General features: G+C 39.1%; 1 protein-coding gene across 26 annotated transcripts in view; it reads left to right on the plus strand.

The window, feature by feature from the left end:
- Window positions 1-27,289, plus strand: part of MAGI1 (membrane associated guanylate kinase, WW and PDZ domain containing 1) — a 526,393-nt gene that overhangs the window by 375,122 nt on the left and 123,982 nt on the right. For 15 of the 26 annotated variants that reach the window (XM_030205202.1, XM_030205208.1, XM_030205204.1 and 12 more), the window contains exons 6-8: window positions 2,503-2,585; window positions 14,351-14,389; window positions 23,340-23,397. In XM_030205202.1, the coding sequence (XP_030061062.1) occupies window positions 2,503-2,585; window positions 14,351-14,389; window positions 23,340-23,397 (180 nt within the window). The remainder of the gene's footprint in view (window positions 1-2,502; window positions 2,586-14,350; window positions 14,390-23,339; window positions 23,398-27,289) is intronic. The other 11 variants (XM_030205203.1, XM_030205214.1, XM_030205224.1 and 8 more) reach the window with 2 other exon arrangements.

The raw sequence follows: 27,289 nt of genomic DNA on the forward strand, positions 1-27,289 counted from the left end.
GTCCCTCTAATTACCGACCCATCTCCCTCCTCCCTTTTCTCTCCAAATTACTTGAGCGTGCTGTTCACCACCGCTGCCTTGATTTTCTCTCCTCACATGCTATTCTTGACCCACTACAATCTGGTTTTCGCCCTCTCCACTCAACCGAAACTGCGCTTACTAAAGTCTCCAATGACGTATTACTGGCTAAATCCAGAGGTCTCTATTCCATCCTCATTCTTCTTGATCTTTCCGCTGCTTTTGACACTGTCGATCACAGCATACTCCTCGATACCCTGTCCTCACTTGGATTCCAGGGCTCTGTCCTTTCCTGGTTCTCTTCCTACCTCTCCCTCCGCAACTTCAGTGTTCACTCTGGTGGATCCTCTTCTACCTCTATCCCTCTGCCTGTCGGCGAACCTCAGGGTTCTGTTCTTGGTCCCCTCCTCTTTTCTATCTACACTTCTTCCCTTGGTTCATTAATCTCATCCCATGGCTTTTCCTACCATCTCTATGCTGATGACTCCCAAATCTACCTTTCTACCCCTGATATCTCACCTTGCATCCAAACCAGCATTCTTGTCTGACATTGCTGTCTGGATGTCTCAACGCCATCTGAAATTAAACATGACCAAAACTGAGCTTCTCATTTTCCCCCCAAACCCACCTCCCCTCTCACTCCGTTTTCTATTTCTGTTGATGGCTCTCTCATTTTCCCTGTCTCCTCAGCTCGAAACCTTAGGGTTATCTTTGACTCTTCGCTCTCCTTTTCTGCTCATATCCAGCAGATCGCCAAGACCTGTCGTTTCTTTCTTTACAACATCCGTAAAATCCGCCCCTTTCTCTCTGAGCACTCTACCAAAACCCTCATCCACACCCTTGTCACCTCTTGTTTAGACTACTGCAATTTGCTTCTTGCTGGCCTCCCACTTAGTCACCTCTCTCCTCTCCAATCGGTTCAAAACTCTGCTGCCCGTCTCGTCTTCCGCCAGGGTCGCTTTTCTCATATGACCCCTCTCCTCAAGTCGCTTCACTGGCTCCCTATCCATTTTCACATCCTGTTCAAACTTCTTCTACTAACCTATAAATGTACTCTCTGCTGCTCCCCAGTATCTCTCCACACTCGTCCTTCCCTACACCCCTTCCCGTGCACTCCGCTCCATGGATAAATCCTTCTTATCTGTTCCCTTCTCCACTACTGCCAACTCCAGACTTCGCGCCTTCTGTCTCGCTGCACCCTACGCCTGGAATAAACTTCCTGAGCCCCTACGTCTTGCCCCATCCTTGGCCACCTTTAAACTTAGACTGAAAGCCCACCTCTTTAACATTGCTTTTGACTTGTAACCACTTGTAACCACTCGCCTCCACCTACCCTCCTCTTCTCCTTCCTGTACACATTAATTGATTTGATTTGCTTACTGTATTTTTTGTCTATTAGATTGTAAGCTCTTTGAGCAGGGACTGTCTTTCTTCTATATTTGTGCAGCGCTGCATACGCCTTGTAGCGCTATAGAAATGCTAAATAGTAGTAGTAGTAGTGGGGTAGCAGTCCTTATTGAATGTTCCTCTATGGCTGTGTATCCTGTATTACTCTGCTTGTGAACCTGATCTCCTGCATCATCAGTTTGCAATGCTTTTTGATTGGCTTGAACTTCACAACCTAAATTCCCTCCCCTTGCCTCAGATCCCTGAGCCCCGCCCCTTTCTTTTGCCTATCCCTAACCCTTATTTGCTGACATTTGTTTCCTCCTAAAATTCCTCTACCATCTACTTCCTGTTCTCCTCTTACCCCACCCTCAGTCTTCTTCTTCCCTCTTAATATCATATGCTTGCAACCTTCACCAATCTGTTGGCTGTCTGCCCAAAATAGAACATCCTTTTCTTTTCCCTAATATGGATAACCAAATAGATGGAGAATTGATCTGTCACCCTAGAAATGAAGTGTAGCATCCAAAAATTAACACATTCATATAATTTTGTAACTATTCTTAACAAACAATTGAAGGGGCTTATTTCCCTCAATGGACTTAGTAGGTTTTGGAAGTAAGCCCCTCTTTCAGTTGTGCTCATCACAGAAAGTTTGTATGTAATTATATATGTGACAGCAAAGGTTAAATGTGCATTGAATACCATCTCAAAAAGCAGAAAGGCAATCGATCTTCAAACTCCAAGATGGAAATGATAAAAGCAGATCAATAATGGAGATACATAAACTTTTATTTGTGCAAATAGCAATCTCTAAAGGGCTGCCTCAGGGGCTACAAAACAATGAATTAAATTAAAAACAGCTATAATACAAAAACAATAAACAATTAAAATAAATGTGATACCAAATAAAGAATAAGAATAGTAATAAATATATAAATACCATCTCTTCAGGATTCATTTGTGTTCATTGGGGAAGGAATAGGGCAAAAGGCGAACTTGGTTCTCTTTCACTTTTCAAAGTTTTAGTTGAATATTGATTAATCATTATTGTTACTACTATTTAAAAAAAATTGTACTTCTCTTTCTGCTTTACAGCCACAACACTAAAACAACATCATGGTTAGACCCACGGTGCCTGAATAAACAGCAGAAGCCTCTAGAAGAATGTGAAGATGATGGTAAGAGTCAGAAACTGGTTAATAACATTTGAACTTTGATCCTTTGTGGTGCTTTTCTAAAAACATTTTTGGTGAGTGATCTGTTGTTCTTATTCAGACAATAGTGGGTCAGTTTTTTCAAAGGGTTCTGATGCCTAATTTTGGGAATTTAGTCATCTAAATTGACCCCTTTGGGAAAGACAAGGATTGAAATACTGTGCTTAGCTAGCCTGTTGATAAAACATCAAGCAGTACACTTAGACTATTTGATGTGAATTTACTTTGGATCCCTCCTGTTCAGTTGGCTCATTTATCATTGATGCAAAAAATAGTATAGTCAGAATAATTTACCAGTTTCATGGAGCCTGGACCATGATTATCTTCATTTTTGTAAAGAGCTGAAAACGTATTTATTTGTACAAGCGTATGGATTGTCTGATTTCTTTCTAATATTATTCCTTCTCAACCCTGTTTTTATTAATACTTTTTTATGCATTTGTAGTTTGTTTTTTTTTGTTGTACTCCACCAAGATGAATATTGATTAGATTTGTGCATATTTTTTCCCGTAGCTATCTTCTCTCACCGTTCCATACTTTCCTTCCCTGTCTCTTTGCTCTCTGAATAATCATCTCCTTGTCTTACCAGATCCTAAATAGGCAGAGATGACTAGGCATCAAACCATTTTTCTTTTTTTGCTGCTCCATTCCACTAGAACTCCCTTCCCTTAGCCCTCAACGTGGAATCATCTATTAAAAAATGTAAAACTGCCTTGAAAACCTGGCTGTTTACACTTGCTTTGAACCCTGGATAAGGGTGAGTGCAGTTCAAAATTGTTAGGATAAAAGCCCTGTTGTTATTTCCCTTTCCCTCTTCTACAGCTCTTACCCTTGTTTAGCACTGCTACCTTGTATGATTGATGCCTCAACTTTCCTATCAAATACAACACTACTGGAAAGTGTTCGTCGCCTTGCTCTGGTAGTTATTGAAGGTGGTATAGCAAATGTCTCTAAATAAATAAAGGTAAAAAATGCTCAGCTTCAATCCTTTTTCAGTATCTATATCATCATAGTTTCCTGAGTTCGTAATCACAGTATGTATTTCTATAAATATTTTACTTATACATATATCTATATGAGAGGATCTTTCAGATTAGCGCACTTACCCCTAATAAGGCTAAATGAGCCTAGCATATATCTCAAAGGGGAGTAACGCACTCGTCATTGATCCTATAATATTCCTCTTAAATTTTTTATATATATCCAAAGGATTTTTCATATTATTCTCAGTATCTTATTCAATCTTCTCAATCAGTATATAATTCACTTTAAGTACTTAGCTTATTTCATTTTTTTCTGTTTTATGTTCAATTATTTTCAGTATTCACAAGCTGGAGACCAGATGTCACACCGACATAGATCCATGTTTCGCGTATTATAACGCTGTCTCAAGGTAGTCTCCTAAATATAAGAACAATTTAAAGCAGTATTTAAACAATCATAATAACTCTTACTGTGGTTCAAACTACAGTCAAACTGTTTCCTCACCTCGCTCTTGTCAAATAGTCTCCATCTAAGATGGCCGACATACTCTTAGTACGGATTATATATCCAATAACGTAAGCTAACGTAAAATAACGTAAGCTAACGTCTAGCGTCCCTCTCAACCACCCTGGCTGTCAGCTGATAAAAATTAAAGAATAGCAGAAGTTAAAAGAGCCTCATTTCCTTAATATAACACTCATATAAGTGTCTGCCAGTCAATTTCACGGTTTAACCCCACAGGTTCAATCGTATTCAGAGTAAATATCCAATATTGTTCTTTATAGTTTAATACACTTTCAAGATAAGTGTATTAAACTATAAAGAACAATATTGGATATTTACTCTGAATACGATTGAACCTGTGGGGTTAAACCGTGAAATTGACTGGCAGACACTTATATGAGTGTTATATTAAGGAAATGAGGCTCTTTTAACTTCTGCTATTCTTTAATTTTTATCAGCTGACAGCCAGGGTGGTTGAGAGGGACGCTAGACGTTAGCTTACGTTATTTTACGTTAGCTTACGTTATTGGATATATAATCCGTACTAAGAGTATGTCGGCCATCTTAGATGGAGACTATTTGACAAGAGCGAGGTGAGGAAACAGTTTGACTGTAGTTTGAACCACAGTAAGAGTTATTATGATTGTTTAAATACTGCTTTAAATTGTTCTTATATTTAGGAGACTACCTTGAGACAGCGTTATAATACGCGAAACATGGATCTATGTCGGTGTGACATCTGGTCTCCAGCTTGTGAATACTGAAAATAATTGAACATAAAACAGAAAAAAATGAAATAAGCTAAGTACTTAAAGTGAATTATATACTGATTGAGAAGATTGAATAAGATACTGAGAATAATATGAAAAATCCTTTGGATATATATAAAAAATTTAAGAGGAATATTATAGGATCAATGACGAGTGCGTTACTCCCCTTTGAGATATATGCTAGGCTCATTTAGCCTTATTAGGGGTAAGTGCGCTAATCTGAAAGATCCTCTCATATAGATATATGTATAAGTAAAATATTTATAGAAATACATACTGTGATTACGAACTCAGGAAACTATGATGATATAGATACTGAAAAAGGATTGAAGCTGAGCATTTTTTACCTATATTCTATGAGCTCCCTTCTATACTTATAAAATATTGTGGTGCTTTTTGAAATATCTAAATAAATAAAGACAGGGTGAGTTTAGTTCATGCCTTTTTAGTAGTAATCAAGTTAATTTCAGATGCACTAGGGCAGTGGTTCCCAAGTCTGATCCTGGAGTACCCCTTGCCGGTCAAGTTTTCAGGATATCCACAATGAATATGCATGAAACAGATTTGCAAATAATGGAGGATAGAGTATGCAAATCAAGTTCATGCATATTTATTAAATAAAATTAAGAATATAAAGATAAAGATTAGAAAGCAATACTAAAAGAAAAAATATGAAGTGGGTAGATCTATGAAGAGTTACATGGCGCCCTAAAATATGGAATGCTGTACCCGGAAGGTAGTGCTAATGAAGATTCTGATGATCCCCATATATATATTTATATAAAAAGTTTCTTTAATGCGGGGGTTTTTGAAAAAATGTGCATATATAAATAATTTGGAAAAGAATGGATGTTTGGGAGTTTATTGTGAGACATATGCCCAATTAATGGCAGTTAGGCACGAAAATGCAGGTTTTCAATAACACCATTTCTAAATCCTGGGAACACCCCTGACCCGCCCATGCCCCCAACCTGCCCATGCCCCCTTTGGAGTTGCTAGTTGTGAAATTTAAGCATGCATGTTATAGAATAGGACGTTGGGCAGATCTGTGCGTAACTCCCTAATTAATGCCAATTAAGTGTTCGTTAACACCAGTTATTTATAGTGCTAATTTAACCAACTACTTTGTGCACAGATCTGTGCCTAACTTTGGGCAACCTATTCTGGTTCTGGAAGTAGGTGTTCCAATCTAAGCATCCACCTGAGTCAGTAAAAAAGGTTAAGGGGTCCTTTTACGAAGCTGCGATGGCGCCTGATTTTCCCGCGTACCAGGGTCCTTTTTACCACAATGGGGGGGAAAAAAAGCCCCCAGCACACATGGCCATACGGTGAGAGAACTCTTACCACATGGCCATATGGCAGGGAGCCCTTACCACCACTCATTGATGTGGCTATAAGGGCTCCCATGCTACCAGCGATAAGCAGGCAGTGCACGGCAATGCCCAACGACCGTCGTGCAAGCCATTTCCAGAGGTTTTCTTTTGCCTCCAGTAGAGAGGTGTGGTAGCCGTGTTAGTCCACTCTTAAAGGTTATCAATAGAAATCAAACAAAATAAAACATGGAAAAGAGAATAAGATGACACCTTTTTTATTGGATATAACTTAATACATTTCTTGATTAGCTTTCGAAGGTTGCCCTTCTTCGTCAGATCAGAAATAAGCAAATGTGGTAGCAGATAGTATATATAAGAGAAACATCAAAGCAATACCAGTCTGACAGAGTGGGAGGGTGGGGGTATGCATGGGGACATCAAAGCATTTCATTGATATTCTAACAGGATGGGTGTTGGTAGGTGAGAGGAGGGTAAACCATTATAAACCATAAAGTTGTATTTCTCTGTTTATTACCCTCCTCTCACCTACCAACACCCATCCTGTTAGAATATCAATGAAATGCTTTGATGTCCCCATGCATACCCCCACCCTCCCACTCTGTCAGACTGGTATTGCTTTGATGTTTCTCTTATATATACTATCTGCTACCACATTTGCTTATTTCCGATCTGACGAAGAAGGGCAACCTTCGAAAGCTAATCAAGAAATGTATTATGTCCAATAAAAAAGGTGTCATCTTATTTTCTTTTCCATGTTTTATTTTGTTTGATTTCTATTGATAACCTTTTACCTCCAAAAATGGCGCGCGCTCGGAGCAGGACTACTGCCGGCGGCCATGTCTCTAAGTAAGCTTTGGGCTTACCGCTGCTCTGTAAAAGGACCCCTAAATGACTTGCCCGAGGTTACAAGGAGTGATAGTGGGATTTGAATCTTAGTTCTAATCCTGCCGCTTTATTCCCTAGGCTACTCCGCAATTCTTGAAAAAGTAAGAGATCATCTTTTCAAATACTGTCTGTTTCATTGAACTTTTCCCTTATATATTTGTATTTTTATTACATCTGTGTGGCTGTATTCAGTCCTATTATTAAGTTGGAGTTCTTTTGTGTGTCTGATTTTAGATTCTGCACCACCCAGTTCTGCTTGTCAGGGTAGCATAGAAAGTTCTAAATAAACTGTATCAAATGGTCGAGAACATAAGTAGAACTGTGTGGTGGTAAGCTCCCATTCAGTAACCCAGTTCCATTGGTTTCCATATGTTTAAATTTTGATCACTGGCATCCTGTATTTTCATAAAGGAGCCATTTCTGATACATGTACTGAAGTCTTGTACTGTAATGGATGCTGGAGAAGTAGCCTAGTGGTTAGTGCAGTGGACTTTGATCCTGGGGAGCTGGGTTCGATTCCCACTGCAGCTCCTTGTGACTCTGGGCAAGTCACTTAACCCCCCATTGCCCCAGGTTCAAATAAGTACCTGTATATATGTAAACCGCTTTGAACGTAGTTGCGAAATACCACATCAAGTCCCATTTCCCATTTGTGTTGGCTTTCCTCGTCCTGTATTATTAGATAGGCTGCAGTGCAATATGTACTATATTTTTTAAAGTTAGCTGCTTTCCGGTTTTGGATTCTGAGTAATTCACGTTCAGCATTATAGATTAATTTACCAACTAGAAATAGATCCAGTCTCTCACGATCCTACTTGAAAACCCACCTTTTCACTGCTGCTTTTAGTTCCTAGCCACAATTGCCCTCCCCTTGTCCCTTTCTCCCTTCTCACCCATTACTTCCCTCACCTATAACTGTCTTGTCTGTCTGTATTATTTAGATTGTAAGCTCTTTTGAGCAGGGACTGTCTCTTTGTATCAGGTGTTCAGCGCTGCGTGCGTCTGGTAGCGCTATACGAATGCTAATAATAATAATAATTTACCCAGATTATAATTGTCTCAAGTACAAATCTATGTATGCCTCCAACTTTACTTTTATAGGCACACAATTGTGGGATGCCTTACCCAAATCAGTAAAATCTACTCAGATCTATCCAAATTTCAGAAAATTATTGAAGTCTGTACTGTTTAAAAAAGCTTATCCTCCAGGTTCAACATAATTTTGTTCAACTTTTAGTCTTAACAAGGTTCAAGGACACTAATTAACTTTATTATCTTTGACATGTTGTTTTAAGGATATTTACTATTTTACTATCATCTGTATAATTGTACTTCATATACTGTAGCATTCCTACAGATTAGTGTAAGCCACATTGAGCCTGCAATTAGTGGGAAAATGTGGGATATAAATGCATTAAATAAATAAATAGCAGTGTGACTGATACATAGCTCTTGATCCATATCATCTTCAGTAGAAAAGCTTATTTTTCTAGTGTTATGTTATTCCACATTGCAAGGTGAACCTTGAATACGAATGAGGTACCTTGCAAGGAAGTAAATAATTATAAGTATAGATTTTCAAATTATATGAGATGGAATATAATTTTTTTTTTAATAAAGTAAAACTATATTAGTAATTAACTAATAGAATGTGTGTCAAGGCTACTACTGAAGATAAAATAAAGGTGATCTTCAGCAGGTTTTTTTTTAATGAAAATTCTCCAATACTGTGCTCTGATGATCTATTAATATGGATCCAGAAGACATTACTGTGTGAGGGAAGTTTAATATACCACCTATCTTTCAAGTGTGTTACTACTGCTAGTCCAATTAGTGATGTATTTGTTAGGAAGTATCACACTTGACATCATAGAATGTATTATTACTTAAGGATTTGCATTTTCATGAAGTGTAAGTTCTTTCTTTTTATGAGATTAAATTGGAAATGCAAACCACTGCCTTTTTTGAGAATTCTAACCTGTTGTGTGCTTGCTTGTATTCTTGTTTAAGTTTACATTACAGAAACGTTGCAGAGGCTGACACAATGGGGCAATTTTCTGAAAAGCATCCGAGATCTTGCCAACAAAGACTTGCTTATCACAGTGGCCAGCGAGCAGATATCAAAACATGACACTTACATGTCAGACTTAGGGTTGCCATATGTCCAGATGTACCCGGGCAGCCGGGCGGTTTTGCCAATCTGCCCGTTTGTCCGGGTTTCTGGACAAACAGGCAGGCAGGCTGGCGGGCGGGACGTTCTGCCCATTTGTTCAGAAATCCGGACAAATGGGCAGTGCTAGCCTCACCTCCCCTTAGTTACTACTGCCCTGGTGGTCTAGAGACCTCTTCCGCCTTCGGAGCAGGAAAGAGCCCCCTCTTTCCTGCCCGGAGCACTGCCCTGCATGCATCCTTCCTGTTGGTGATCTTGGCGCCGATTCAAAATGTCCGCCGAGAGTTGAAGTGACCTCGAGAGACTTCAACTCTCAGCAGCCATTTTGAATCAGCACTGAGATCAGCAACAGGAAGGATGCATGCAGGGCAGCGCTCCGGGCAGGAAGGAGGGGGCTCTTTCCTGCCCCGAAGGTGGAAGAGGTCTCTAGACCACCAGGGCAGTAGTAAGGTAAGGGGAGGGAGGGTGACGGGGTGTGTGACAGGGTGGAGGGGAAAATATGACAGGGGTGGAGCGAGGGTGTGAAAGGGGCGGGGTGGGGTGTGTGGTGGGGGTGGGGCATGTGTCTTCCTTTTTGGGGGACAAAATATGGTAACCCTAGTCAGACTTTTAATTGTTGGTTTGGCCTTAGGTCTTCAGCTGCTCCAGACAGGACATTTTCAAGATTTTCAAAGTAAAAGTAGTTTCACTTTGAAAATTGTCCCAGGAAAAGTACTCGCACACAGTCATAACAGCAAATTTGTGATGATACTCTTTGACTAAAAAGTGTGCGCATATTTTTGAAAATTCAGTAGAATGGATAATTGCAAACAGTGCGCCAACCCATTCCTTCAGAGTACCTTCACTTATACTGGCAGCTAAGAAAGCAAGTAGAATGTTAGGCATTATTAGGAAAGGAATGGAAAACAAATGTTGTAATGCCTTGTCTGTGGCAATTCTGGTCACTGCATCTCAAAAAAGATATTCATGATATATGATATGATATACGGTTGTTATAACCTGCCAACTCCCAAGTAGTGATTCAAAGCGGGATACAAACTAAAAAAAAATAAGGAAATGAAAAGTAGATAATGCAGGATCAACCGTAAAAGTTTCTGAAATAAGTGTGTTTTCAAATGTTTACGAAAGCTTATGTATGTCGGTGATAATCTAAGAGAAACAGAGAGCACCGAAACTTAACCACTTGGTAAGGGAAAGAAAGTTCTATCTAACACCAACTAATGAAGGAAAATAAAGAAGGCAGGTGATTCCTGATCTAGAGAAAAAAGAAGCAGATGAAAAGACAAATAAACTTACTAAATAATCATGACTATAGCCATCAAAATATTTTATAGATCAAACAAGCCCGCTTAAAAGATATTCTGGCCTTTACCGGAAGCCAATGCAATTGAAGAAGACAAGGAGTCACATGATTTATTTATTTATTTATTGTTAAAATTATTCTAGCTGCTGTGTTCTGCAAGACCTGTAAATGGCACAGCAAAGTAGACGAGGCAAAACAGTACAAACTGCATATTTTACTGGTAGGTGTGCGGAGTGTGGGCAGGACTCGTACAGGCACATTTAACTTTATAAAATATTGTAAAGTCACGCGCGTGTATCTCCGTCATTTAGACACCTGCTCCGGCAGCAGCTCTATTGCAGGTGTAGTTCCTTAATTTTAAGCACCTACTTTCTTTTATAGAACAGGCATCACATAGGCACCTTTTGGGCATCTATAATATAGGCTATTGTCTGTCTATTGTTTACACACATTTACCCTGGAATTTTTTTTTGTGACAGCCTACTTGAGTGTATAAAATGCTGTTCTACACTTTAACCCCCTAATTCTATAAAAGTCGCTAAAACTTGCGTGTGCAAATTTGTGTGTGCGCAATTTAATTGAATAGCGAGCTAATTAGCACTGATTGGCTTAACAAGCAGTTATTGGCACCAATTAGATTTAATTAGAATATATGTGCATAAATTTAGGTGTGGGATCCATGCCTACATTTTATGCGCAAGTTGAAAGGGGGGGCTTCCGAAATGGGAGGGAGGGTCATGGGCGGAACAGGTTGTTCCTAAAATTAACACACACAGTTATAGATTAACAGGGAAATGCGTTTCACTTGTTACAAATGACCGCACCTCAAGTTAGGTGCGATTCCTGGGCGTAAGCGCTGTTCTGTAAACTGTGCCTAACTTTAAGTGTGGCTTATAGAATAGCGATTTTTTTGGCACCATATATAGAATTTACCCCCAAACGCTTTACAAAATTACCCCTACATGTGCATTTGTACTCACAAGGTGGGCAATTTGATAGAAGCCCACTGTTTTACTTTCAGAAATAGCTTCGAAAATTACCCCAGAAAACTGTTCATAACATTTACAGCTGCCACTTGGGGCTCACACTTTAAAAAAAAAAAATTATATTAAAGTGAGTGTGAAATTTCCAAAGTGTGCAGACAAGTGTTAATCATTCCCGACACAGGCCATATGCACATAATTTAACCTCGAGGTAGGGCAGATAATTTTATTAAAGCGTATTTCCACAGGAAAAGAACTGCTTTTCCAAATAAAACATTATACATTTCTAAGAAATATTTTCATAGCTATGAGAGAATTTTGCTGAACATGTGTTCTGCCCTGGGCCTGTAAAACAAAGGGGAAAAAAACCAGCATCAAGGTCTGTTATCAGTTCAACTGTCAGTTTAATTGCATCTACAGATTGCACAAACCAGAGCTCAAAATTTACGTGTGACCAGGAAGAATCTGCAGGGTTTTACTTTCAGGCGGTGTCTGAAATAGTCATTAAAGGAATTTCCCTGAAGTGTCTGATTACTACGGTGAGCTGAACACCTTGAAACAGAACAGCGGTGGTTTTACATTTCACATTTGGTATTAATCCAAGCCCAACAAGGGCAAACATACACCAGTAAGGCCCAACCCTCCCCCCCCCCCCCCCCTAAACAGAAGGCCACTTTCAGCCCTCCTAGGTTTCAGATGCCAACTGGTGGACTGGACCATGTATCAATTGTGTTCCCCGTCACATCCTGATGAGAGAGGTTCTGCTGTCCACACTGCTTCAACTGCTGACCCTAATCATCACAGCTCCCAAAGTCATACCCTTGTGAATAATCCTCACTACTAGCACATAAGTGTAACATGGTTCAATACGTATGTTCAACGGCAGATTTGAGTTTCCCACCACGGTTTCTACCAGAAACGAAGTACAAGAAGAGAGCAAAATCCTAGTGTCCTGGACTTAAATAGGAGTGTTAACTTTTCCCCACCTCATGTCTTGCCCTGTGATCCCAACTAACCAGGGTCCTTCCTAGCCACTGCTTGCTGTAAACTGTACACAGTACCTTCCATGAAAGACTGGTCCTCACACCACCAATGAGATAAGGGGGTGTCCATAGGGGACCAGACCAAAGGTCCATCAAGCCCAGCATCCTATTTCCAGCAGTGGCCAATCCAGGTCACAAATACCTGGCAAGATCCCAAAAAAGTACAAAACATTTTATGCTGTTTATCCCAGAAATGGCGCCATTTTGTTCAAACTTATGCAGGAGCATGTTTGTTCTGTAGCTGGAACCTCTTCCCTGAGGAAGAAAACGAAACTTGGCCATGTTGGCAGGGGTTCGCCTGTGAATAAAGTGTTGTCGTTCAGAAAGATAAGTGCAGATATATACTGTTAAGAAAATCGTGGAAAGCGTAAAAAAATAAAGAAAAAGAAATAATAAGAATTCTAATATAAATGATTGGTGAATAAGGGTTGATCTTTGAGGATTTGTGCCTCAACCGTTGTCCAGGAAGGATAAAAGAACATTGAAAACTATGTTCATATGGTGATAGCAGCATTAGTATCTGAAGATCCCTGAAAAAAAGAAAAAGAGAAATGGATTGCTACAGAGTGACATACTGATGCAATAATTATATAAAACATAACTAAGATGATGTAAAGACTATGGTGGTTTGGGACAAGGACTGTAATATATCCCAGAAATAAGCAGTGGAGTTTCCCCAAGTCCATTTTAATAATGGTCTCTGGACTTTTCCTTTAGGAAGCCGTCCAAACCGTTTTTAAACCCCGCTAAGCTAACCGCCTTTACCACATTTTCTGGCAACGAATTCCAGAGTTTAATTACACGTTGAGTGTAGAAATATTTTCTCCGATTCATTTTAAATTTACTACTTTGTAGCTTCATCGAATGCCCCCTAGTCCTAGTAATTTTGGAGGGAGTAAACAGACGCTTCAGGTCTACCCTTTCCACTCCCTGATTCAGGGCCTTATTGACACTTTTGCTAATACATGGTAAAGTTGTGCAGTGACTGCATGGTGAAGGCAAAACGCTTGTGCAGTTAAGACAGAGACAGCGTACTTACCACATGTTAAGTACATGACAGAGAACATGGATGTGCTTAATGTCACTTGTTGAGGCGATGCTGAATGATTGGCATCAGCTGCTCCATTAACAGTTAACCCCCAGTGAGTCCACCATGCCCTAATTGCAAGAGACAATCCATCCCCATCCCTTGCCCATTATGCAGCTAGTATGGCAGTTAACCTGCACCAAGTGTGAGACCTCTGTGTTAACTGTTAGCATGCCTGTGTACTAAATTTCCACTTTAGTAATTAACACACTTTTTAGTGAAAGATGCCCTTAATATAACATGAGAAATACTGAACAGTCTAGTACTGCTCTCTATTGGCTGGTATCAGTTCAAAATGATAAAAATGCAGTTATTTGCTGGCTTTCATATCTAATCAGATTGAATTCTGTCATGAAATTATATGATTTGGCAATTATGTAGTCAGTGTATCAGACATGGTCAGAATGCATCAAATATTAAGGATCCATTCATCAACAGTTTATGTACCTGTCATTTGATCCTTGGCCTGTAGCCAAAATTAAGGAAATGCCAGGGAATAATCATATAGAGTATTTCTGAACATAGTTTCAAAAGGTAGTAAGGTAAAACTGTGCAAAATGGTTGTTTTGGTTCTGCTGTTTTCTGGAAGGACTTTTTGCTTTGGTGCTGGTGTCTGAATTTTTTTTTTTCATCTTTTCTGTCTTATTTCCTGTTCTTGCCTTGGAGAAGAAGGGGTACACACCGAGGAACTGGACAGTGAACTAGGTAAATTCATTACTCTATCCTTTTGTGAGTTTCACCAGTGAATTGTCCAACAACTTTGTGATGCATCCAGACTTTAGATTTTCAGAAGTACACGAGGTGTAGAGTCTGTTTAAAATATGTACATGTAGGAAATTAAAAAAAAAAAAGAAACTAAAATGTTTTGCAAGTTAATTTGATATAATCCCTAAGGCTTTCAAAACAGTGTAACTTTTAAAATAGAATACAAGTATGTACAGGGTGAGACGAAAAAAAAAGTAACCCCCTACAGTTTTTTGCAGTTCACTCAGCAACCACTTTTAATTTCAGCAAGAAATTTTACGCACTTATTTGCCATCATACTTACATATTATTATTAAACAATGCTTAATTATCTTAAGCTAGGTTGATGTTACTGACATTTTAGAATTACTTCCTGCGATTTTTGCACGTTAAAAATGTTTGAGCTAAAACACAGTAAAAGTAACATCATTCAAAAGATACAACTAACAATGTGTCAGAATTTCGCAGAACTGTGAATGCTCAAAGAGTCAACCCCCAGCCTTGACCACAGGCCTTCAGTCGCTTTGGGAAATTCTTAACATCCTTGTCAATCGGTCCCTGTGGCAGGCCATCTCAGATCATCTGCAGCGCTTCCTTGGGTTCAGCAATTGTTTGCGACTTGAGGTGGAGCTTGTGATAAGCCGCCAACATTGCTCCCCAGACATGGTAGTCCAAAGGGTTTAGGTGCAGTGAATTTGGAGCTTCCAGCTCTTGAGATGATAATGCAGCCACTATCACCTTTGCTCCTAAATCCTGTGGTGTCCGGATTCTCGTTTTGTCAGCTACCAACACCTTGCCCATGATTGCTGTTCCGATCCGAAATGCTTTGAAAAGAAATTATCATATTATCAAATGTGAATTATTTGCAAAAGTTTACGTCATTATGACAGCAGCAGTAAGCTGGTACCCTTTTTTTTGTAAATAATGATAGTTTTACAGTGCAGACATTTTTGAATGCTTGAAAATCACTGAGTAGTCATGCTAAAGGTCTGTAACTTTGCCCTGTTTAAAGATAATCTCATGCCACTTAGTATATAAATGTGAATAGCAGCAACAAACAAAGCTGTACAGTTTCACTGTGAAATTCCAAGCGGTTGCTGAGAAAACAGCAAACAAATTCTAGGGAACTACGTTTGGGGTTTTTTGCCTCACCCTGCAGATCAGAGGCGTTAGTCCAATTTCAGTGTTGAACTGCCTTAAGGGCTTTAAGTGGGCTGACAGGAGGGGGTGGGCACAGGTATATATGCATCTATTTACATATTACATGGTACAGTATTGAAAACCCTGATGAACTGTGTGTTCTTCACAGTGTGTTTTTTCTAGCAAAAAAGGTTCCGGTACTCAAATGATAGGCCATCCTTCAGGAGTGGGGTGATCACTGAGGGACCCACCCCAAAATAGCCAGGCCCCCTACAACCAGTCACAGAATCTATGACAAGGCAGAATTGGTGTGTAGAGCCTTAGATCTATCATTAAAACTTGGGGTTCATGGGTCAATTTTAGCAGACAATGGAAAAGGTGCCGGTACTCAGTACCCCCTCAAAAAAAGCCCTGGTTCTTCAGCAGTTCTGAATTGCTATCACAGAACTGATAGAGCCATACGATTAGCATTTTATAATCACTGCAAGGCTGATATAGCCAAAGTGTTTATATATACTTGTATTGTTGCTTTGTCATAGTTTTGTATACCACCAGGTAGTTACTAGGAGAGGCTTAATCGCCTTTTCTCCTTAATGTCCTTCCTGTGTGGAGTTTGTTGCACTCTTGTGGATGAATGTGGCAGAAGCAATCAATAAATATTGATTACAGCCATTGTTGTTTATATGTGCTTGGCGAAACAGAAGGTAGGGTATCAAGCACTTCATCTCACATTACCACAATTTAAAGAGTAATAGTGTACGGTTGTATAGTATATTTTACAGCAGGGAAAGATGTAGTCCTAGCCGCTCATTTTATTCTGTGCATGTAATTTTGTATACTATTGTGAATATACCGTCTTAAAATAAACATCAGGGCAAATCATATTTCAACAGCTGCACACACAGTTTTCCTTTACTATCTTTTAAGGTTTGAGGCAAAAAAAAAAATCTAATTTTGTAAATAGTTTCTGCTTAGTGAGAAATGATTTCTGTTTTGGGAAAATGATAGCTAGTGTACTTGTACATACCTGAATCTTACTAACTGTTGTGGTATTTGGAATAAGGAATGAAATACAGTTGGCCATTTCAGTGGCATAACATCATCAGTCTGTGATCCCCTTCTGTAGGTTTAAAATAAAGATGGGAATTAATAAAAATTGATAAATGACCGAAACTGTTGTAGTAAAGTTTCAGCTATTCCCGAGTAAAGACTAGCTGACCAGCTTTATGACCCCATTACAGTGTTGTGTCCCTGCCAGTAGGTGCCCTGAGTTTTATTCTTGGACCCAGTTTCTCTTCACCGAGATAGCATTTACAGCCCCAGGAGGGAGAGAATCCTCGATATCACAAAATAACTACACCTGCTGGTGGGATTTCAGGTCAGAATGCAGCGATTCTGAAGGAAGATGTAGCTTTGCTGCCCCCTACTGAGGACTATTAATGTGATAGCTAGCTTATAGAGGAAAGAAAGTGATGGAAACAAGTCCATTATGTTATGAATGAAAGCTGAGGGCAGTGTAGCCCTTACTGAGCGCAGATTCCAGTCAAATCCAAAAGAAAGTAGAGTCCAAATAGGTTACATCCTGCTTCTTTTACCAGTAATAGCATCAAACAAAGATCCAACTCAGTCTATAGCGAATGGTATGACTGATTTTAGCACCTGGACCCTGGCCAATTAATTGAAACTGAATGCACCAAAAAAACAAGGTCCTATGGTTCCAAAATCAGGGAGTTGAGGTCCCATCAGCAATATCTTTGTCCAGTGGTCAAAGCTTTACAGTCAGATCTGAAACTAGAATATTAAGGGTCTTGCTTGATTCTTCACTAACCTTCTTTTCCCATATTTATTTATTTATTAGGATTTATTTACCGCCTTTTTGAAGGAATTCACTCAAGGCAGTGTACAGTAAGAATAGATCAGACATGAGCAATAGGCAATTACAGCAGTAAAAATATTCAATATTCAAGTAACAATACAAAATATGGCATGGTATACTACGTGCAATGACAACACAATGCGTAATAGAACATTATAATTGGTAGTGAAGGGTAAGGCAAAGTTGTAACATATAGATGAGTAAGAAAGTAGGAAGAATTAGAAAGTATGCTGATTGATTTGAAGAAAGTTGCATGTGAGGTCAGAGAGATGGTTAAATATTATCTCAGGCTAGGAGTGGATAAACACGTCCCGCTGCAGTATGTGCAGCCCGAGTCAATCCTTGTGTGTGTGAGTGAGACTAACAAGTTAGTTACTTCTTCCATTAAAGGCTTGGTTGAAGAGCCAAGCTTTCACCTGCTTCCTGAAGTAGAGGTAGTCTCGCTTGCAGGTATCACATCATATAATGTCTTTTGGAGAAGGGTGTAGTTAGTGAAAGTCCTTGTGAGGACCTTAATGTCTTTGGCGGTGTGTGGAGGATCATCCTATTCTTCAGATACTCGGGGCCATTTCCTTTCAGGGCCTTGGAGATCAGACATAGAGTTTTATATTTAGCCCTGTATTGTACTGGTAGCCAATGACGTTTTTTCAAAAATGGTGTGATGTGGTCACGTCGCTTGCAACCTTCTATGAGTCTTGCTGCTGCATTCTGAATCAACTGGAGCTGTGCAGGCCCTCTGTAGTCAGACCATTGTATAATGCATTGCAGTAATCCAGTCTTGATGTTGCCATGGCATGCACAACTGGGATAAGATTTACCTTCTCGATGTAAGGAGAGAGGCAGCGTAGCTGTCGCAAATAGTAGAAGCAGCTCTTGAGGTTGCTTGCATTTGGGGAATCAGAGTAAGTGTTGAATCTAACTGTATTCCAAGGTTTCTGACTTGTGATTTGAGGCGGAGTTCATACTTCCCAAAAGGGATTTTAATGTCAGGTATGTATCCACTTGTGTTAGGGACCCAGAGAAGCTCAGTTTTACTTGTGTTCAAAGTTTGTTGTGTTTAGCCCATTCTTGAATTGATGTTAGACAAGTGATCAGTTTATTCAAGACTGTAGGTAAGTCAGGTTCAATGGGTATGAGTAGCTGCACATCATCCGCATAGATGTAGAACTGAGTGTCCATTGACCGTATCAGCTCAGCTAGTGGCTTGAGGTAAATATTGAACAGAATAGGTGACAGTATTGATCTTTGTGGTACCCCGCAGGTCAGTGTCCATTGTGGCGATGAGTTGCTGCCAGTCATTATGGATTGTTGCCTGTCTGATAGATAGGATCTGAACCAGGCAAGTACTGTTCCATTGATACCTATTTCTGTCAGTCGTGCTAGCAAGATATCATGATCCACAGTGTCAAAAGCTGCTGAGAAATCTAGCAGTACTAACATCGAGGCAAATCCCTTGTCTCGGTTTCTGTGGAGATCATCTAGCAGGGATACAAGGACCGTTTCTGTTCCATAACCGGGTCTGAATCCAGATTGACATGGATCTAGCCAGTTACTCTTTTCTAGCCATTCATTAAGTTGAACACAGACTGTTTGTTCTATGAGTTTCCCTAGGAACGGGATGTTGGATACTGGCCTGTAACTTTCAAGTTTGTCCTGGTCAAGTTTGTTTTTCTTCAGCAGAGGGCAAACCACTGCCCTTTTTAATGCTGAGGTGTTCACAATTTTTTGTGGTGCCTTCTATAAGGCCCATACTTGCCTGCTGCACTATCTTTGATGGGCAGGGATTGTATGAATCAGCTATGGAAGAAACTATTCAAAATGAGACAGCTATGTCTAGTCAGACCATTCTTTGACCAAAAAGCCTTCGCACAACTAGTCCAAATGTTAGTCCTACCTCACTTGGATTATTGTTACATTTTATTTCTTGGTATTAAGTGTCAATATCAGAAACTGCAAATTTTACAGAATACAGCTGCAAGACTAATATACAGATTGAACAGATATACTAGAATTTCAACTCATCTAAACAAACTGCACTGGTTTTCCATAGCAGAAAGACTCAGGTTCAAAGCTGCTTGTTTAGTTTTTCAAATCTTAATTGGCTTCACCTCTGAACTGCTGACTAAGACCACTTCACTATATCTGGTCCAGTCTAATAGATAGAAACAACAACTAATGCTAGCATCACCATTTCAAAAGACAATTCAAAATCAGAAGATTTTCAGCTCTCTATTCCCTGTGCTTGGAGTCAAACTATGGAACTCTCTACCTATTCCCATCAAAACAAAAAACAGCTACCTCAGCTTCAGGAAAAGGCTAAAAACCTTCTCTTCCCAGACTTCTTCATAATAAGCCATCATAACTTCTACTTTCTAGTATCATCCATTATCCTTTCCTTTAATGTTTTTAGTCTCATGCATTACACCAGTGATCTCTAATGTTTCTCATACCTCACACTAACACTATCTGCTTTTGTCTCACCTAGAATGTAAACCACACCAAACCCTGCAAAGGGAATATTAGTGGCATGCAAGAATTGAATTTGAAGTTACATACAAACAGTTGAAGATTGGGTGACAGCAAATTTTGTCAAACTAAACACTCAAAAACCCCCCAAAATTACTCTGGTTTGGTGACCAACAAAATGTTACCATAGAAGCATTGGTTCTTCCTTCATTAACATCCTTATGATTTGATAATAAGTCCAGAGTACTAGGGGTAATATTGGATTCTAAGCAGTCTTAACGAATATCAAATTGATAGCTTGGTAAAAAAGTTTTTTCTTTACTCTGTGTAAATTGAGGGTAATTAGAGCCTCGTTAAATCTGGGAAATTTCAGGATTATTGTCCAGGCATTTCTTTTACCATTTTTAGATTACTGTAATTCATTATACCATGCTATGAATAATCAGAGGACACTAACAACTGCTGCCAGGTTGATTTTTAGAATGGGTAAATATAGTGGTCTTTTATAAAGGTGCGGCCAAAACACACGTCTACACTACCGCAGGCCATTTTTCAGTGGGCCCTTAAAAATTGTTTAAATTGTGTTATTGACCTAAAAGGGAATATCCTCCAACAAAAGTATACAAACCACCAGATTTTATATAGATTTCATGCTTATGTATAATTGCAAATGGTTCTATTACTTTCTTATATTCCTATAGAGAAAAATGTGTCCCTTAATTGTGACCATCATATACCACAGAACATCATAAAAGCAACAAACAAAGGGACCTTTTTACTATTCTGTTCTATTCAGGTTATTTATATCCTACTAAAATCAATAAAGAGACTAAGCAAGTTATAGAAATATAAAACATAATTTGGAAAGTTAGGAAAGCTCAGAAAAATTAATCATTCAAATATTTATAAAAAAAAAATAAGTTTTCAGTCCCTTGTGGAATTGTAAATAACTACAAATTGCACGAACTTGTTCAGGTATGGAATTCCACAACTTACTAGCCTGAAAAGAAAAAGAATCATCATGGACTCCTTTATAAGAGATGGAAACCCTAACAACAAATAGAAACAAGAGCTCCTTCGCAATGCTGGATAAGCTATCAAACTGCGGAAGGAAGCTCTTAACGCAGCTTTAGAGAGGGGAAACAAACTACTGTGAAGCACATTAAACTGTTTTGCAGTATTTTCCATGTTTGTGCATGCTAAGCACACATGAACTATTTTACTAAAATATTTTTTGGAAGAGGGTGAAGAGTGGGCATTCCTGTGTTACCTGGCTAGTGCGTTATCATTAATGTGCACTAACTGGATAATGCAGTAAGAGGCCCTTTTACAGAGCAGCAATAAGCCCAACACGGGCTTACAGCTCGCTCTTCCGGGACTACTGCCGGTAATTGGACAACGCTGCGCGCTGCCTGGTTACCACTGGGTTACCGTGGGAGGCCTTACCGCCCCCTCAGTGGGAGGCGGTAAGTGCACCCCACTACATGGCCACGCAGTAAGAGTTATCTTGCCGCATGGCCAATTTTGAGGGAGACTTTTTACTCGCAGCGGTAAAAAGGTCCCCGGTCTGTGGTAAAAACGGCCCCCGCTGCTACCGCAGGGCCCTTTTTTCCCGCAGCTTAGTAAAAGGACCCCTGTGACTTTGTAAAATTACACCCCTAGTAGAGAGAGAATCATGGAGTAAGTCTCTGTTTTGTATGTTGTATAATTGATTTTATTTATATGGAGGGCTATCGTAATAACATTTTCTGTTCAGCTGAGCAGTTTATGTATTTTTTTAGATGGTACTGTTTAGATTCTTCTTAAAGACATATCTACACTGAACAGGAAAGGGAATGGGACTTGATATACCGCCTTTCTGTGTTTTTTTTTTTTTTCAACTACATTCAAAGCAGTTTACATAATACTTATTTGTACCTAGGGCAATGGAGGGTTATGTGACTTGCCCAGAGTCACAAGGAGCTGCAGTGGGGATCGAACCCAGTTCCCCAGCATCAAAGTCCGCTGCACTAACCACTTGGCTCTGCTTAACAGAGATATGGTGGTACTTCCTGTAAGATTTATACATATCACACCTCCACTGCTTTCTCAGCTGTGAATTTTGTTGTGTGTCCCTTTATCAGTCTAGTGAATTTGTGATATGTGAGCCTATTCAACAAAAATACTAAAATCAATGTAGCATGATGCACATTTTTTAAAAGAATACATATAAAAAACAAAGTAAGATAGCTCAACATGAAATGTAAATACATCAATTACTGTGAAAAAAATTTAACACAGCTTTAGGTTTGCAGACTTATGAGACATGTTATTAGTTTAGCAGTCAGTAAGGTAAAAACATAAGAAAGTAAGAATAATCATACTGGGTCAGACCAATGATCCATCTAGCCCACAACCCTCCTCTTCAAAATACCACAGTTAGATTCAGTTTCAGACTTAATAAGTTCACCAGCATTTCTGGTTACATAGCAAGATTGCATTGGCTTCCCATAGGTGGTCGTATTTCATTCAAAGCAGCTTGTCTGTTGTTTCATAATATCTATGGTTCTATTCCTGAGTTATTGATAAATACAATTTCTATGACATTATTTGGATTTTCATTATGTTTACGTGACCAATTGATTCTCCGTCCTCCAACTTTTAGAAAAGTGTGTTTTTTGAAAGTGATTAATGCTATATTTTCATTTATTGGAGTGTCTTTTTGGAATTGTTCCTTATCATATCAGGATAGAACTAAACTACCTGAAATTCAGGGAAAATGTAAAGACCTGTTTTTTGATTGATTTTTATTTTTTTTCCTTGCATTTTATGCTTTTATTTATCTATTTTTATTGTAACTTTCTGATGGATTTTTCCATTTGTGTACACCACATTGAACTCTATCCAGGGGAAATAGCAGTTAAGAAGAACTACATTGACATTGACAAGTGTTTTTTTTTTAGGCATGAAATAAGTACTTTTCCTTGATTCATGGAAGAATTATAAGTTTGTTAATTCTGTATCATTCAGTGAGTAACTGAAGTGAATCAGATTGTTAAAATAGCATACATCTGCATCACCATGAACCAGATGGTAAAAATGACACTCTTCTACCCACAGGTTAGAAATACAGGAAGAAGATATTGTCATCGACAGCTCTTTCGTGCTACACCAATAAAACTACTGTTTGACACAAGAAAGATGATAAATATTCTTTTGCAATAAAAGTTTCTAAGACAGTGAAAATTAATCTAATGATCTAATATTCAGTGTTTTGAATGTATGTTGTATTATATCTACAAAAATGAAGCCACATATTGTTCCAAATATTTACTTCTATAAAAACATTTAGTTGCATATGAAAGAATTATTATGTTAGGTATAATAGATGAATATTGGTATTTGTGAATCTAGTTATCAGTATGGCTTTTTTTTCTTTTTTTTTTCCAGAATTACCTAATGGTTGGGAAAAAATTGAAGACCCTGTGTATGGTGTCTACTATGTAGAGTAAGTCTATATTTAAAATATCAGTAATGAATGTTTTGATTAGGAAGCATGTTTTCCAAATGTACATGTATTTTATCATACAACACTGCTGTCTGCACTGTCTAAATAGATGTTTTTATTTCTAGGGAGTTGGTCTACATTATAACATAATACAGGGGTGTGTATACAATGAAAGCAGTACGTGCAAATCAATCTGATGCATAATTGTTGCCTTGAGGACCATGGTTGTCCAACCCTGAGATAATATCTACTTTTACTTGGATAAACAACAATGAACAAAAGAATGATTAAATGTTATCTCAAGTCAATGGTACCGTAGTTCTGGTTTGGTCTAGCAGTCTTGGCTGTAGTGTTGTTTGTGTAATTCTTTTTGTTTTACCTAGGGTAGAATACATTTTTCACATGAAATTTATAAGATCAACTTTTTATGTTCTGGTTTGTTTATAGAGTTGAACTGGTTTATGATTCAGACAGAAATTGTGAGCAGGAATAGAACTAGTAATTTGAATTATCATCTTCAAAAAAAGAAGGCAGGCTGTAAAATTTAGCATAGTGAATGTGGGCAGATAAAGACCTGCATGGTCCATACAGTCTTCCCAACAAGGTGGCCAGAGTTGAATCTGGCACTCTGTACAGGTTCCACTTCGTGATTTAACATTGGTATACTTAATCCCTGTCTCTCCCTGCCAATTTTGGGGCACAGACCAGAGAAGTCTGCCCAGCGCTGGGCCTGCATCCCAACTACTGGGGTTGCTATCGAAACCCACTCCAGCCTTGATCCTGATCTGGTTTTGCCGTTTACATGATCCAGACCGTAGAAGTATGCCAGCATGGGTCTTTTCTTCTCAACTTCTGACACTGCTGTCAAAGCTCACTCCAGTTTTAAGGTCATTTAAGTTTTCCTTTAATTGGATTTCATCCTTTTGGTATATCGTGTTCCTCTGTGTTTATCCTATGCATTTTTGAATTCCGTTACCACTTTGTTTTTGGACAAATTCAAGGTATTTACTTCTTGACATTTATACATTTAGATGACTCGTAGATTGACTTGGACCTCTATTCTTCCTCAGTATAAATGTGAATATATTTTTATAGTCTGTGCATTAGTGTATACAGTTGTCTTCAAACACCTCACATCTATAGTGTAAGTTGTATTAAATTTGTGTCAGGCAATCTATATCTGAGAAAATTCAAAATGTCAGATATTCATAGATCCAAACTCAGATTCAAACCAGGTTTGTCCATCCTCAGACCACAAGTACTGTTAGGGTGGTGACTATTTGCTTGTACGCTACTGTAGCATTATATTGACTAATGTTCAAAGAAGGCTCTTGGGGTGATACTGCAGGGCTGCTGCCCCCTGATGTTGTTGGTAGGTAAAATAGTGAAAGACTGTGTTAAGGACACACTGACCGGTCATATAAATATTAATATGGTTTAATGTGGAAAAGGTCAGCATGGATTTAGAAAATGGAGGAACGGCATAGCTTAGTAGTGTTTTGGATATGTGAAGAGGAGGAGAGACAGACACTGAACATGACACTTTGATTATGGGCCAACATAACTAGAAGGATATGAGTGCCGTCCACAGACAGAAAAAAGAGAAAAGACGGGAAGTGAATTTATGAAGAAATATAACTGTTTTTTGTCTTGACCATGCTAGGTTAAAGGTGGTGGTGGAAGATTAAGATGGCAAAGTCTGCAAAATATGAACATAAAACAAACTTAAGGAAATAAAAATAAAAAGTGAACAAATCTAGCAGAAAAAAATAAATTGGACGTAGGATGAATCTGACTAATAAGTGGGTGATAACATCTAACGGTGCCAAGATGGATAGCTCACTCAGGGATCCTTTTACAAAGCCTTGGTAAAAAATGGCCAGCAGTAGTGTGGGCGTGTCTTTTAGGCGTACACTGGACCATTTTTTTACCATGGCTGGGAAAAGGGCAGTTTTTTAATGGGCCGGGAAATGGGCCTGCGCTAATATTAAAACTATTTACGGCCTGAGCCCTTATCCCACCACCCATTGACCTAGCGGTAAGGGCTCACGCACTACCCATGCGGTAACCATGCAACACACGCCTATGTTGGTGTGCTGCTGGTTACCACTGGGAATGCCCCAACAGTAGAAAATAGAAAGTTATTTCCTACCGTGTGATTTGGAGCATGCCAAAATCGGAATTGCCACTGGGCGCACATGCTACCCCGGCGGTAGTGCCAGTTGGGCGCATGCTACCCCACATGTTAGCCCTCCCACTCCTTTGTAAAAGTGCCCCTCAGAGTACAAATGCACTTTTTAAAGTCTTCTGGAAATGCAAAGGCCTTCCCATGCAGCTACTACATCACAGATCAGTTTATTTTTGTCCATGCTGTCACCTGGACATGGTTTATGCTCTTGATATACTTCTGTGTCAGTTTGGTGCTGAAGAGATTTGTTTCTGAATTTTCTCTTTTCTCTGTGTGATTTTTTTTCTCCATGTTCCATCAGTTCCCTCCCCATGAAAATATAACCTAAAAATTGATCTTGTTCTTGCAAACCACTTGACCAACATTCCAGTATTCTGTGGACAGGAGTTTCAAACAGTGGTCTTGCAGATGAAAAATGTCAAGCACCGATTCCCACCAGAAGTATTACTGCTGACTGGGTTAGACCAGTGTATCACAATGTCATTCAGAATAAGACAATTTGAAAACTACAAGATGTGGGACCTTCAATCTGCTACACTTTTTCAAATAAATTCAAGAAGGCCAAAAAGCTTTAAAAAATGCTTCTTGGGGGGCTTTGCAGTCTCAAGTTATTTTTTTATGGAAAGAAAAACGAGACATTCCGGAGTGTAGATTCTTCTTAAAGAACACTGAAAGGGAGGAATGTCAAAGAAAACATTCTTGAAAAGGTAGGAGCGACTCAAAAAAGGAGAAGATTGGATCCTCAAATGACATAGTGTGATCCTTGGATAAACTAGTGCGGTCGTCATGTTAGTCCACTTCAGAGGAAATAAATAGAAATAAAACAAAAGAAAGGAAAATAAGGTGATAACCTCTTTTTATTGGACTAACCTGATACATTTTTTGACAAGTTTTCGAAGGCAGAATCTTCATCCTTGATGCAGACAGTAGCTGCTTTATTTATGTTTTTCAGCTTGATTTATCACCCATCCTGCAAGCCCAAGGCAATCTACAATAAAATGAAGCTTCAGCTGCCTTCAGCACAAAAAGCGTTGGCACCTTTAGTACCCACCACAGAGCTCACATTCTGCAGAGATTGGTATATGAGCGAGCACGCTTTGAGTCAAAGAAAATATGTTCGGCAGAAGAGATGATATACTTGGTGCAGAAGCGTTCTGTGCAGTCAGGGAAGAAAGAACAATGCTCATTTCAAATGGTTAACTTGGCATCAAAGTCACTTATAGTATTCTCTCAAGTTCTCATCCCAGAGGCAGATAATTCTTTGCCTAGGTAGTGCCATAGGCAGTTCTTCATGATGAAGAAATATTTTGATGAGTTAGTCTCAGCATGTCAACAAAGACGTTTCTTACAAATACCTATTAAAGAGCAAGTGAGACCAGTGGTGAAGGCTCCCCAGGATGAAGTTCCTCTTGGAACTGGTAAGGGACTTCTTCAGCAGTCAGGGTCGTCTATCTCATTCTATTCTCTGGCCAGATGTTTCTCTTCTATGTGAAGAATATCTGGATATGATTGTTCTAACCAGATCAATCCATGGAGATGAGCACCCTGTCCCTGTAGACCGACCAGCTGATTACTTCATCAGTGTGGATCAAGACCATTGTTCATGCTCGGGCTTGTAATTATTTAAGTAGTCATGGAGTCACCAGACTGCTAAGAAAAAAAATCAGTGAGAATGCCCTCAGACCCTTACATCCCTTGAGGATT

Source organism: Microcaecilia unicolor, chromosome 6, assembly GCF_901765095.1.
Source record: "Microcaecilia unicolor chromosome 6, aMicUni1.1, whole genome shotgun sequence".
Lineage (NCBI taxonomy): Eukaryota > Metazoa > Chordata > Amphibia > Gymnophiona > Siphonopidae > Microcaecilia > Microcaecilia unicolor.